Source organism: Arachis ipaensis, chromosome B10, assembly GCF_000816755.2.
Source record: "Arachis ipaensis cultivar K30076 chromosome B10, Araip1.1, whole genome shotgun sequence".
Taxonomy (NCBI): domain Eukaryota; kingdom Viridiplantae; phylum Streptophyta; class Magnoliopsida; order Fabales; family Fabaceae; genus Arachis; species Arachis ipaensis.
The window spans coordinates 102,470,667-102,483,959 of NC_029794.2; the positions used below are offsets into that span (position 1 = coordinate 102,470,667).

At 33.4% G+C, this 13,293-nt stretch overlaps 1 protein-coding gene across 1 annotated transcript; it reads left to right on the plus strand.

Moving 5' to 3' along the window:
• LOC107622186 (fatty acyl-CoA reductase 2-like) lies at positions 11,943-12,811 on the plus strand. The gene is made up of 3 exons (XM_021113694.1): positions 11,943-12,297; positions 12,384-12,445; positions 12,595-12,811. Exons 1-3 carry the CDS (start codon positions 12,219-12,221, stop codon positions 12,715-12,717), a joined length of 264 nt encoding a protein of 87 aa, XP_020969353.1. The 5' UTR covers positions 11,943-12,218; the 3' UTR covers positions 12,718-12,811.

The window sequence follows — 13,293 nt, forward strand, 5'->3', positions numbered from 1 at the left end:
TCGTTGGGAGATGACCTGGGACTCATACTCCCAGTATTTTTTTTTCTAAAATTTGTGACAAACCTTTTTAAATTGGTGAGGCAGACTTTAGCTGGTTAAGGGGCTATACTTGCAATGCATTTTTCTTATTAAGATTCTCTTAATTGGTCTAACTTTTGTCACGCATCAAATTATTTCAGGAATTGTAAACAATTTCGAGGTTAATTATAAAAATCTTAACGAAGTGGGCAAGAAAAATCAGATAGATAAAGTGGTCAATGGAATAATAATGGAACGAGAAAAATGTGATGGAAGACGTCAAAACCAAATTCAAAGCAAGGATTCAGTGTCAAATTCTTTCGTAAGCCAATTGCCACTAAACCTATCATCCAAAGGTAACACAGCAGTAAGAGATTTAATGTAATTTGCTACATAAAGAGCTATATAAAGTGATACATAAAAATTAATTGATTTATATAGAGAAAGCAGAGAATGCTAGGATACAAAGAGCTATCAATTTGCAGTGTAAAAAGTAAATCAAACGGTCTCAGACACAACAAGGTATAGCTTAATCACCAACAATACATACATTAAAACTTTTGACAACTTCATAGCATGAATTTGGACTATGTTGTTTTCTAGATGGTTTTGTATAAGTTATTAAAGATTTGTTTGTATCTACTATTTTTGCCGTAGGAACCAATTCTACAATCACATTCACACTACTACCAATGGATTTCAATTCCATGGCAGGTATCATAGGAGAATTGAATTAATATCTAATTAGCTAGAATGAAAGTTGTTATGATTTAGGTCCATAAATAGAAAAAAAAGGTGCTTGGTTCCTACTGCATATACGTTTATAAATGAGTCAGACATACATCATTTTGTCTTGAACAGGTGTCTCAAGTAATGGAGCTGGTAATAGAGTGGACAATAATACCCAGATTCAAGGTAATAAAGGTTTGATATCACACTTAATGATACTTTCTCAAATCAACTATAAAATTTGTATTTTGGATGAACTATGTTCTACATATACTGATCGATATTTCTTGCAATAGATCAAACAAAATCAGTAAGAAAGTATAGAAGCAAATAATGGATGCAAAACGATCTACTGAACTCTCAATACATGGAAAGGGTATGCTAAATTAGCTGTATGTATTGTATTATAATTGGTTTAAGGGTAATATCTTTTAAAGGGGTTAATATGTTAGTAGAAAGATAGAATAAAAATTATATTAATTAAAATTAAATTACTACGGTCATCAACCAAAATGCTTAAATAATTATGCAAAACATTACCTAAGAAAGAAGAAAAAGAGTAAAGGACATAAGATTATATAGGAGGAGATTAAATAGAGACAATGAATTATAATTTATTAACCAATAGAATTGAATGTTTATTTATATAGTAAACATAAATAGAAGTGAGAATAAATAGAGACAATGAATTATAATTTATTAACCAATTCATATCTATTAAGAGAAAGAATATTAATTAAAATGAAAGATATAGAATAACGTATATAGAAATAAAAAGTAAAAAGAGATGAAAATATAATGTTAAACATTGCATAAGAAAAATAAAATGTGATGTAAGAATAAAAAAACTAAAATGGCAAGTTTACTAAAATATTTATGTAGCAATAGTCGAAACTGTGTAATATGTCAAGACTTGACTATATCAGTACGTAATTTTCATTTTTATACATTATTAAAAAATAGATAGATTGATAAATAATTAAATTGAAATAGTGTAGGTCTAAGATACATGCTTATTTTTTTTGTTGTAAAGATAAAATGGTAATTTTATATGAAACTTAAAATCTCATGTATTATGTAATATCTTTTTATATATTATAATAATGGATTTCACAGTTGTTGGTAAAAAGCAAGTGGGCAACAAAGATGGAGTAAGACGGACTACAAAGACTAATCGTGGTATAATGTTTAAATTTATGGTATTTTTGTACTTGGATGTATATATTAATAAAATTTTATTACACAATATTGCATAAAGTAAGAGATTAATTTATTAATTCAATCGAAATGTATGTAGTCCTTATAAACTCACACTTGGTTCTTTGAAATCTGATAAAGACTTTAGCAAGAAAAATAGTGGTATGTAGTATATATATTATGGAGAGGTTTTGTTGGTATTGAATTTTTACAAGTCTACCAAATCAGCTAATTAAACTAGATAATTATTTACACCAATTGTTGGATTTTTTCAAACACGTAATTCGTTAAGTTACTTAAATGATGACAAGTTTAGTTGTTTTATATTGTAGAATCTAAACAATTAACTCCTCTATACAGGTAATAACGTGGGACGTAGATCAAACAGAGATGCCAATTTTAGTAATTCGATGAATAAAGGTATGGGGTAACTTTAATGTCTTACTAAACTATTATTGCTTAATATCAGATTTCAAAATTAATAACAATATGAATCACATCTGCTAATGACCTTGATTATGCAGAGTATGTGCACATCGGATATGCAATCTATGAATGTGAACATTATCATGCTCTTTATTGGTATGATGAAAGGTCAAACAAGAGTTACAAGACAGCAGAACCAAAATTCACATTATGTTGTAAAAGAGGACAGGTTCAACTTCCACAACTACAAAAATTTCCAATAGTGTTGTATGATTTGTTGTTCAATGATAGTCCTAAGAGCAAACATTTCTGGGATAATATCAGAGCTTACAATAGCATGTTTCAGTTCACATCAATGGGTGCAAAAATAGACCGTGGAATAAATCAAGCGAGAGGTCTACCAATATTTATACTATGTGGAGAGAACTATCATCCAATGGGTAGTCTCATTCCACCAGAGAAAAATATTGCAAAATTTGCCTACTTATATGTATTTGATACTCATAATGAGATCCAAACCCGCATGGCTGCTATCCGATAAGTTTTAGAGTTATGCTTTTGTAGTGTAGATACGAGAATTCTATACATATGTCAGGAATTATTGAAGTAAAATGTGCAGAATAAAATGAATGAATTTTAACTTTTGTTTTTGGTATGTAGGGGCAATGACCACAAAGAGATTCACAAGGACATTGTAAGAGAATTAAAGTAGATGCTTGATGAGAACAATATTTTGGTGAAGGCATTTCGCATGGTTAGAGAGTCGGTCTCTAAAGATACGCATACTCAAATCAAGCTAAGGCTTCCGGGAAAAAGGGGTAAAGATGGTAGGAGATACAACTTGCCCACCACAGATGAGGTTGCTGCACTGGTTGTGGGTGGCTTTGATATCGATAAAACTGATAGAGATATTGTGGTCGAGATACAAAGTTAAAGATTACAAAGGATTAATCAACTCAATCTAGCATATTTGGGATTATAATACCTGTTGTTATTTCCTTTTGGAGAGGATGGGTACAAGGAAGACATACCTCTCAACAAGCGTAATCAGAGTGAGGGTAAAGGTCGACAAGAGGTTTCAATGAGAGAATTCTTCACTTTTAAGATACAAGAAAGGTTAGCTGACGGCTCTCCTCTGTTATATTCCAGGCGGCTATTTCAACAATTTTTGGTTGATGGATTTTCGATAATTGGATCATCTCGACTAAATTATATACGCCTTGATCAAGAGAGGATCAGATGTGAGATGTATAGGGGTATAAAGGAAGCAGTTCTGAGTGGGGAAACTACTTCATCATCGCATGGCAAACGTATTATATTGCCATCATCGTTTACAAGAGGTCCCAGATATATAATTCAGAACTATCAAGATGCAATGGCAATATGTAACGTTGTGGGGTATCCGGACCTCTTCACTATATTCACATGCAATTCCAAGTGGCCCGAGGTTGAAGACTTTCTTAAGAATAGGAAATTAAATGCAGAAGATAGGCTTAACATAGTATGCAGGACATTCAAGACAAAATTGGATTTGCTGATTAAAGATATTAAGGTGAACAAGATTTTTGGCAGAGTTTGTAAAGGTATTTTGCATTTAAGAAAATCGGATACATTCAATAAATTGTGATTTTTAAGTAGTATGTGGTAAAATTGAGTACCCATGCAATGGCTTTTAATAAACTTAACAAACATATGTACTATTTTTGACACAATTGCATACACAATTGGGTTCTAAAAGCGTGGACTACCACATGCACATATACTATTATTCTTACACAAGGATGACAAGCTTCCCACAGCTGACAACATTGACAAGATAATATCTGCTAAGATCCCGGATAAAGAGCTAAATCCTGAATACTTAGAAGTAGTTGAAAAGCATATGATGCATGGTCCATGTGGGTTGGCAAGGAAAGATTCATCATGTATGGAGAATGGAAAATATATACGTCACTTTGCTAAGAGATTTGTCGATTCCACAACTGTCGATGATGATGGGTATCCAGTATATAGGCGCAGAGAAGATGGAAGAACTATTAGCAAGTCTGTGATTGACCTTGATAACCGTTATGTGGTTCCTCACAACAGACTACTGCTTATAAGATATGGAGCTCATATAAATGTAGAGTGGTGCAATCAATCAAGATCTTTTAAGTATTTGTTCAAATACTGAACAAAGGATATGATCGCGTAACTACATCTTTCTATGAAAGTGCAACAGAGGACGCTGAGCTAGATGAATATGATAAGGTGAGTATGTATTATGATTGTAGATATATATCACCGTGTGAAGTAGCGTGGAGGATTTTTGGATTTAACATTTATTATAGAGATCCATCAGTCGTGAGATTAGTCTTCTACTTACCCGATGAACAAAATGTCATTTTCAAGGACCATAAAAATCTAGATAATGTGGTAAGACAAGCAACTATGAAGGAGTCTATGTTCCTAGGATGGTTTCAAGCAAATAAGGACTACGCAGAAGTAAGGTCATTAACATATGCAGAGCTCCTTACTAAGTTTGTATGGAAGGTAAAAGAGAGAGTGTGGTTGCCTCAGAAATCGAATTCTATTATAGGACGGATCTTCTATGTACCTCCAGGATCAAGTGAAAGTTATTACCTGAGAATATTGCTCAATTTTGTTAGGGGGTCCAACTTCTTATGAGGAGATCCGTACTGTAGATGGGGTTTTGTATTCCACATTCAAAGATGCCTGATACATACATGGCCTTTTAGATGATGACAAGGAATATATTGATGCAATACAAGAAGCAAGCCATTGGGGGATCAGGAACATACTTGAGGAAGATATTTGCAATGCTTTTATTTTCAAATTCAATGAATTCACCAGAAAATGTTTGGCAGAAGACCTGGCATCTATTAAGTGATGACATACTTCATAGGCAGAAGAGACTACTTGACAATCCAGGTTAACTATAACTTACTTTATTCTTCTGTATATTTACAATTGTTTGACATGTCAATATACCTTATATCCTAATATATTTGAGAAATGAAAAATGCTATATTAATCATGCCATAGTTGTTTGAAGAATTATAGAGAAATGTGGCCATATTATGGAATGATATATGTAAGAGATGAGAAGTTTTTTATTAGTCAGGCTAATAATAGGTGAAATTAGGCTTATTTTAGCATATTAACAAAAATTAATTGGTTAGAACCAAATAGTATACATGGACAAACAGTATAATTTTTTGTGTTGTTAGATAGTAGTATATATAATAAATCGTGATAATTTAAAACAATAGGATACATTTTAGTTATAGTTGTTTCTAATTGTAGTGTGATTAATTAACTGACCTAATTTGTAAATGATCCTCATAGGCTTAATCCTTATGGATGATGAACTGAAGGACTTGACGCTAATGGAGATTGAGAGTACATAACTCATACAACAAGAGTCTTAGAGACTTCTCCCCATTGCCAATCCCAGATATGAATCAACTGCATAGCCAATTGTATGGCGATGGAATGAACATGTTAATTTGCGATGAGCTCTGCTACGACAAAAGACAGCTAGCTCTAGATCATGCTACTTATATGCAACAACTTACCGATGAGCAAACAATTGTACACAAGTCAATCATGGAGGCTGCTGAAAGTGGGAAGGGTGGAGTATTCTTTCTGTATGGTTATGGTGGAACTAGAAAGACCTTTATTTAAAAGACTTTAACAGTTGCATTGAGATCTAGATCACAAGTCGTACTTATTGTTGCATCAAGTGGGATTGCATCCCTTTTATTGCTCGGGGGTAGGACAACACACTCACGTTTTGTAATCCCACTCAATCTAGATAAATTCTCAACATCCAATATTAAATAAGGAAGTGCATTGGCTGATTTGTTAATAAAAACAAAACTTATAATTTGGGATAAGGCTCCTATGGTAAATAGGTTCTGTATTGAAGCTCTTGATAGGACAATGCGTGACATTTTAAGAGTCAAGAATCCAACCAGCCTTGATCAACCATTTGGGGGGAAGACAGTTGTTTTTGGTAGTGATTTTCGACAGATACTTCCGGTGATCCCCAAAGGGACTCAATAGAAGGTTGTTAATACCACTATAAACTCATCGTACATTTGGAATGATGCAAGCTTTTGACATTGACAAAAAATATGAGATTGAAATTAGGTGATTCCAACACAAGGTTGTCAGAGTTAAAAAAGTTTGCCGATTGGATACCTGGGATTGGTGATGGTAGTCATGGAACACCATCGGACCTGTGTCAGAAGATTGCAATCCCGCAAGACATACTGGTGAAAGATTGGGACGATCCCATTCTAGCCATTTGTAAGGTGACTTATCCGAAACGTTTTGCTAGCAGTAACATTGATGAAGACATTGAAGATCGAGCAATACTTGCTCCAACATAGCAAATAATTGATGAAATAAACCAATTCATGATGAGCTTAAATCCCACTGAAGCCCAAACATACTATAGGTCAGACAAGACATGCCCAACTGAATCTAATAATGACTTATTGGCATCCATTCACACTCTAGAATTCCTAAATATGATTTGATGCTCAGGAGTGCCTAATCATGAGTTGACATTAAAGGTCGGAACCCTTATCATGCTTCTAAGGAACATAGACCACTCAGCTGGATTGTGCAATGGCACCCGTTTGGTGGTCACTAAGCTAGGAAAACACATAATTGAAGCACATAGCAGCACCAGAAAGAACAACAGTCACAAGGTATTTATTTCTCGGATGATTCTAACCCCATCCGACCATCGAATACTATTCAAGTTCCAATGGAGACAATTTCCTATAATGGTATCATACGCAATGTCTATAAACAAAAGCCAAGGTCAATCACTATCAAAGGTTGGGTTAATTCTCAAAAAGCTTATTTTCATGCACGGTCAGCTTTATGTTGTAGCATATAGGGTGACACACAGGGGAGGGCTTAAGATACTTATATGTCATGACAATGATAATCGCACAGAGACAGATAATGTTTTTAAGGAAGTTTTTCGGAATGTTTTCTGAAAAAAATACTTAATCAACATTAACAAGTAGAATTTCACTCAGCGAGCCAAAAAATCATCAAGATTTAGGTACTGCTACTTGGCTTACATTTCATTATTTTCTGTTATTATCCTAGGACAGTTTTATTTGGAGTAATTGAAATTTTAATTATATAAGAACTAGACACTAACTCAGTTATAACTAAGCAGTATAGCTATAGAATAATTGAGGTAAAAAAAATTACTTACAACTACACCCAATACCATTATGTAGCTCTTCAATTTATGAATCCTCATTCGCACTATTAGTCAATAATCTGCAACCATAAGTAGAGAAATTGCAATGAATATTAAAACAATAAAACTACACGTTATAAACTAACAACACCTTATCTGTTAGTGCATAATTGGGATCGGGAAAGTTTTTGGTTGTATCAACATAACGTAGGAAAAAAAGGATCCGAAGAGTTGTGGTTAAACTTTCTGTTTGCTAATCAATTACATTGCGTACAATCAGATTTAGATAACTTATGTGGAATTCTCGCATTACATGCATTTATAGATTTTAGATGCCTTCATCCATACTATAAACTTATCAGCAGCTATATGTTTTAATAAGTGTATATTGGAAACAAAGGCGGTTATCGTCAAATTGTATAAACAGAATGATATCCACCCCGTCCCCTGCCCCTCTACCATGACCATGAATGGGATATCCATTAAAATAGGTGACACACAAATAGTTAACATGAACATCGATTAGAGTATTAGAAAAATAATACCCATCAAGTCTTCATTCCATTCCAGTCTACAATCTGAATTGCATCTTCAAGAAATTAGCAATAATCAATAGTATGTAATTAGTCATAAATAATAGTAGCTCCAGTGTTACAATATCAAAAAGCATACACTTGAAATGAATGGCTAATCATTGATAGGATTGCTTACCAAATTGATTCCAGTGACCAGATCACTAAAGGGGTACCTTGCTTCTAGAAATTTGTGAAGGAAAAAGTAGTCCCTTTTATGAAAAAAATTGCAAAAGTTAGAACAGAGTTCATATGCATTTTACCAAAAAATCAAACATTTCTTTTTTTTTTCAAATGCTACAAGGCAAATACATCTATCTTTTGGAGTATTTTACCTTTTTCCATTTTTTTTATAAGTGGCAGTTCAAAAGAGCTACACCTGCCATGAAGAATTTGCGACCTCTCCATCCAAGGAATAGAACATCCATAGCCAACCACCTAGGGACACAGGTCTTCATCACCAATAAAGTTTAGATCTTTTATTCAGCACCTTCATCTTGAACCACCCTCCGTCGTAGAGATTTAGATGAAACTGACATCATTTGGTTTATTGAAACAAAATGAAGCTGAACAATTTTTCTGAAGTTTTATTATGAGCAAATACATTGTGCAGGAGATTATTCATCCACTGATATGTAAGGAAAATCCTCTAAGTGGCAGAGGAGATATGTCATGCCACAGTAGTTTTTGTAATGTAAGTTCTTTCTTCTGGATCTAAAACAAATCAAAAGCGCAGTGTGGTGGTTCGTGCTTTAATTAGTTGACGTATTAACTGCCCCAATGAAAACAGTGAAATACACTTTCCAATTAATGTGGGTTGTTAATGTCTTAATGTAGCTAACCAAACACGAGTTATATTTTTCAATCGGGCCCCACGGTAAAATCACATTTTTATATTAATGCATAAATAAAGGAATTATCTCAGTGAAATTGAACATTAAATATAAAAATTGTTTATACATTATATTGGAATGTGTTATATCACTTATTAAAGTGGAAAGCTACATTTTAAAGTACTTTTTTTTATCAGTATATTAAAGTGGTTTTAAGTCATGACTATGCTATATGTGGATCCAATAACTAACATGGGGGGTAATGGGAGGAGGGTCTTACCGGTGCATGTCTTATTATTTGATAGTAATATGTTATTTTAATATATATTTCTTTATGGATATGCTGTAATCGAATTTATCAATATATTCATATACAAGCCCCATATTCATAGTGAGTGGAGTTTCCAATAGAAATTATCACCTATCACACTACTAAAAAAATTAGTTTTAGCGACAAATTTTTAGTGGCCATAATACAATGGCTACTATTAATTTTATTTAAGTTATATTTTAGTGGCAATTATACATTTATCATTATTATTATATTTTATAATGGCAATTATTACTATTGTCACTAAATTATTACTGTCTTTCTATTTTAACTCTAATTTTTTTCCATCAACAATGGCAATTATCATTATTGCCACTAATTTTTTATTTTATTTTTATTTTTATCATCTTCTTTCATCAATTGCCAACACATAGTAAAAGACTCTCCCACCCAAAATCAGAAACTCACAAGTCACAACGGCACAACCTCAAGCATTCCCTCCATCACCGACCACCGCCGCAGACCTTGCCATCACCGACAACCGTCCATCATTCAAACTGCATCGTTGTTCCTATTTTCATCCTCCGCCTCAGATCAGCATTGCTGTCTTCGTTTCTTCATTCGTCTCAGATCTATGTCGCTACGGTGGAACCGGCATCACTTTCATCTTCAAAAGCATCATTAATGGCGACAAGGAAGTTCGACACGGAGGTTGTGGAGCTTCTTGACCAGATGCTCGCTGCAAAATTTCAAGATTGAGCTCTTCCTTCTCTGCATCTCCTCCAATTCTGGCGCTGCATGTTCGCGAAAAGGTTCGACAGTTCTGTTCTCCTCTCTCTCTCTCAATTTTATTTGTCAGCAATTTGGAGTGTTTTAGATTTCAAATTTGAAGATGCTACTGCTAATTTTTGTTAATACTTGTGTTAATTGTGCAACTGACATAGGATTTCAAATTTGCGGTTGTGAGGAACTCAGGGAAATTGATTTATTTTTGAACATGAGAAATTTTACCAATTGCAGCTTGAAAGTTCAGATTTGTCCTCGGATAGTGTATCTGTTCACCAATAATTTATTGGGCCTGTTTAGCTGATTACATTTCACATTTTGCAACCCTAATTTTGATGTTACGCCACTGCTATTATGAGTGCAAGATTTTGATGACATGGATAAGAGCTTGAAGGATATAGAAGATTAAACTACTGCTCTAAAGAGATGCAAGTCAAGGTCAAGAAGGAGATGGGATCTGTCCAGGGTAGCTATTTTAATTTTTATTTTGTAAATGATTTCTCGTTCTGCATTGATCATAGAACATGTCCTAATTCCTTTGCCTACAAGATGTTTTATTTCTGGTTGGATGATTATGATTTGGCTTGTTTGTTACTGGCTAATGAGTAACACTCTCTCACTTGGCTGTGAAGGCTATATTCTTGTATACTTATTTGAATATTCATGTTATGAACAAATTCAAACTTAATTTTGTTTCCTTTATTTTAGAGTTTACAGGGCTTCATGACTTCATGCTTAATATTATTGCATCATACTTTTAAACCATTTTTTATGTGGTTTGTTATGTTTTTCTATCTCTTTTTCATTCGCTTCTCATTCTTATCTATGTTAATATGTAAACAATGTTATCCCAGTGTATTGTTAGACTCCATTGTCTGTTATTGATTCTAATCTCCCAAAAATCTTGAAACTGCATCTACTAGTCAGGTCAACAGAGAGGAGATAGATTCTCGTTCAGTTTTTGTAGGCAATGTGAGCTCTCTCATTCCTTCTTTACTTGAGAAATTTTTATGGTGTTTGGCTGTCTTTTTCTCACCACTCATGATATGGAATGAATATATTAATGTCTTAACTTCTTTCGAAGATATCAAGTATTGGAGAATGGGTACAATTAATCCAGTACAATTTAATCATATTTTTAATTAAAAATGGGCCACTAAAATCACCAGTCATCACTAATAATAATCACTCACTTGTTCCAAGAATCTTGTGTTCGCTGCAAGGCCTGGCTATGGCCACCTTGGAACAAAATGTGTCGTCAAAGCTAACCACTTCCTTGCAGATATTTCAGCATCTGACCTCAGCCGTTACACTGTAAGTGCTCAGCTTTTTGTTCCTGATATATATACCCGTACTATAACTACTGTTTTAAGCAAATTGGTACTTGATTAACATTTAATTAAGTTACTTATTGTGTGTGTTTTATGGTAAAGGTTAAGATAATACCTGAAGTGAGGTGTTGCAAAACAAGCAAAGCTATAATAGCTGAGTTGGTGAGGGTTCATAAGAACACTGAGTTCGGGATGAGGCTTCCTGTTTATGATGGAGGAAGGAATATTTACACTGCTGCCATGCTTCCTTTCACATACAAAGAGTTCACTATATTATTGATTGAAGATGATGAGAGTGGTAATCAAGTTTGCTGCTCGTGTTAGCATGCATCAATTACGTGAGCTTCTCAGTGGAAAACAAGTGGATACACCACAAGAAGCACTTACTATTATTGACATTGTTAGAGGGAGCTTGCAGCACAGAGGTGAAAATCTTGAATTTTTGTGTCTTCTTGTTCTTTCTTTCATAACATGTTCTTGTGTTTCTCATGCCATCATTATTCTTCATATTTAGTTACGTATCCATTGGGAGGTTTCTGTATTACAACTTAGTTGTGCCAAGGCTAATTCCACTCCATCGAAAAAGCTAAAGCCAAAGCCATCACCAGCACAAGCTCTTGGCACCCCAGCCAAGAGAAAGTCTCTAGCTATGATGTCTCCTTCAAGCAGCATCAACAGGTCAATTTTATTAATCAATTTTCATGTTTAAATTTGAGGCTAAAACCTGTTTAATCAAACATAAGTGAATATAACAGAGAAAACAATGTCATAATTTCATGCCGTGTTATACATTTTTCTCGCTCTCTTTGTTCTGTTTCAATAATGGAGTTGGGAAGCATACTCCACTTCGTTGAGGATAAGACCATTCTCATCACTGGAGCCACTGGCTTCCTTGCCAAAAGTACATATATTATTCTCTCTTTTAATGTATAATTCATTCATATTATTAAATGTATTTATGTGTTTGGTTTTGTAACATAAAAATAGTTCTGGTGGAGAAGATACTGAGGGTTCAACCAAATGTTAAGAAGCTATTTCACAGTGACAAGGTTCTTTCTTGAATAAATTTCTATTTATTTTGTTTATTTTTATATTTTCTTTTGTGACTTGTGCAATTTTATCTTACATTTACAGATATTGCAGGGTCTTTTTCCTTATGAATTATGGAGAGTAAACACATGCACCTCATACTTTGTAGATAAAATGCATGAAATGTGGAGGAAAATTTGATCGTCAGGAAAGGATGATGGATCTTACCATTGAGATAGAAGGGGAGATGGCAACTCTGTTGGAATCTCATTTTGAGTTTATAGGCTTGTAGTATTTTTTGTTGTTTAGATTTGTAACATGATTTATTACTTTTCAAGAGAAATTTGTGTATTAATATTTTGAGTTTAATAAAATATCTCATTTTGTAGTAATTAATTTCAGTATATTTATATTATTCATAACAATAATAATTGTTAGCAAAAATAATTGAGATTCTAAAAAAAAAAGTAGTTCATTGCTTCTAAGAAAATGAGTATAATATAACTAAAAAAAGTCTTAAGATTTTAGCTGCAATAGTAATGGTCGGTAAAAGTGAATATTACAATTTTAGAATTATTTTTAGTGGCTATATAAATTACCAGTAAAATGAGTTTTGGCGGCAATAATAATGGCCGCTAAAAATGAATAACATTGCAATTTTAGAATTACTTTTGGTGGCTATATAAATTGCCAAGAAAATGGCCGCTAAAAATTATATACTTTTTGCGGCCATTAAAAAAGTCTTTACCGGCAAATGTTATAATTGCCGCTAAAATCTTTTAGCGGCAAAGCATAAGACGGCTAATGTCTAATTGCTGGTAAATGTATTAGCAGTTATTTTTATTGCCGCTAAAAGCAAAATAAATGG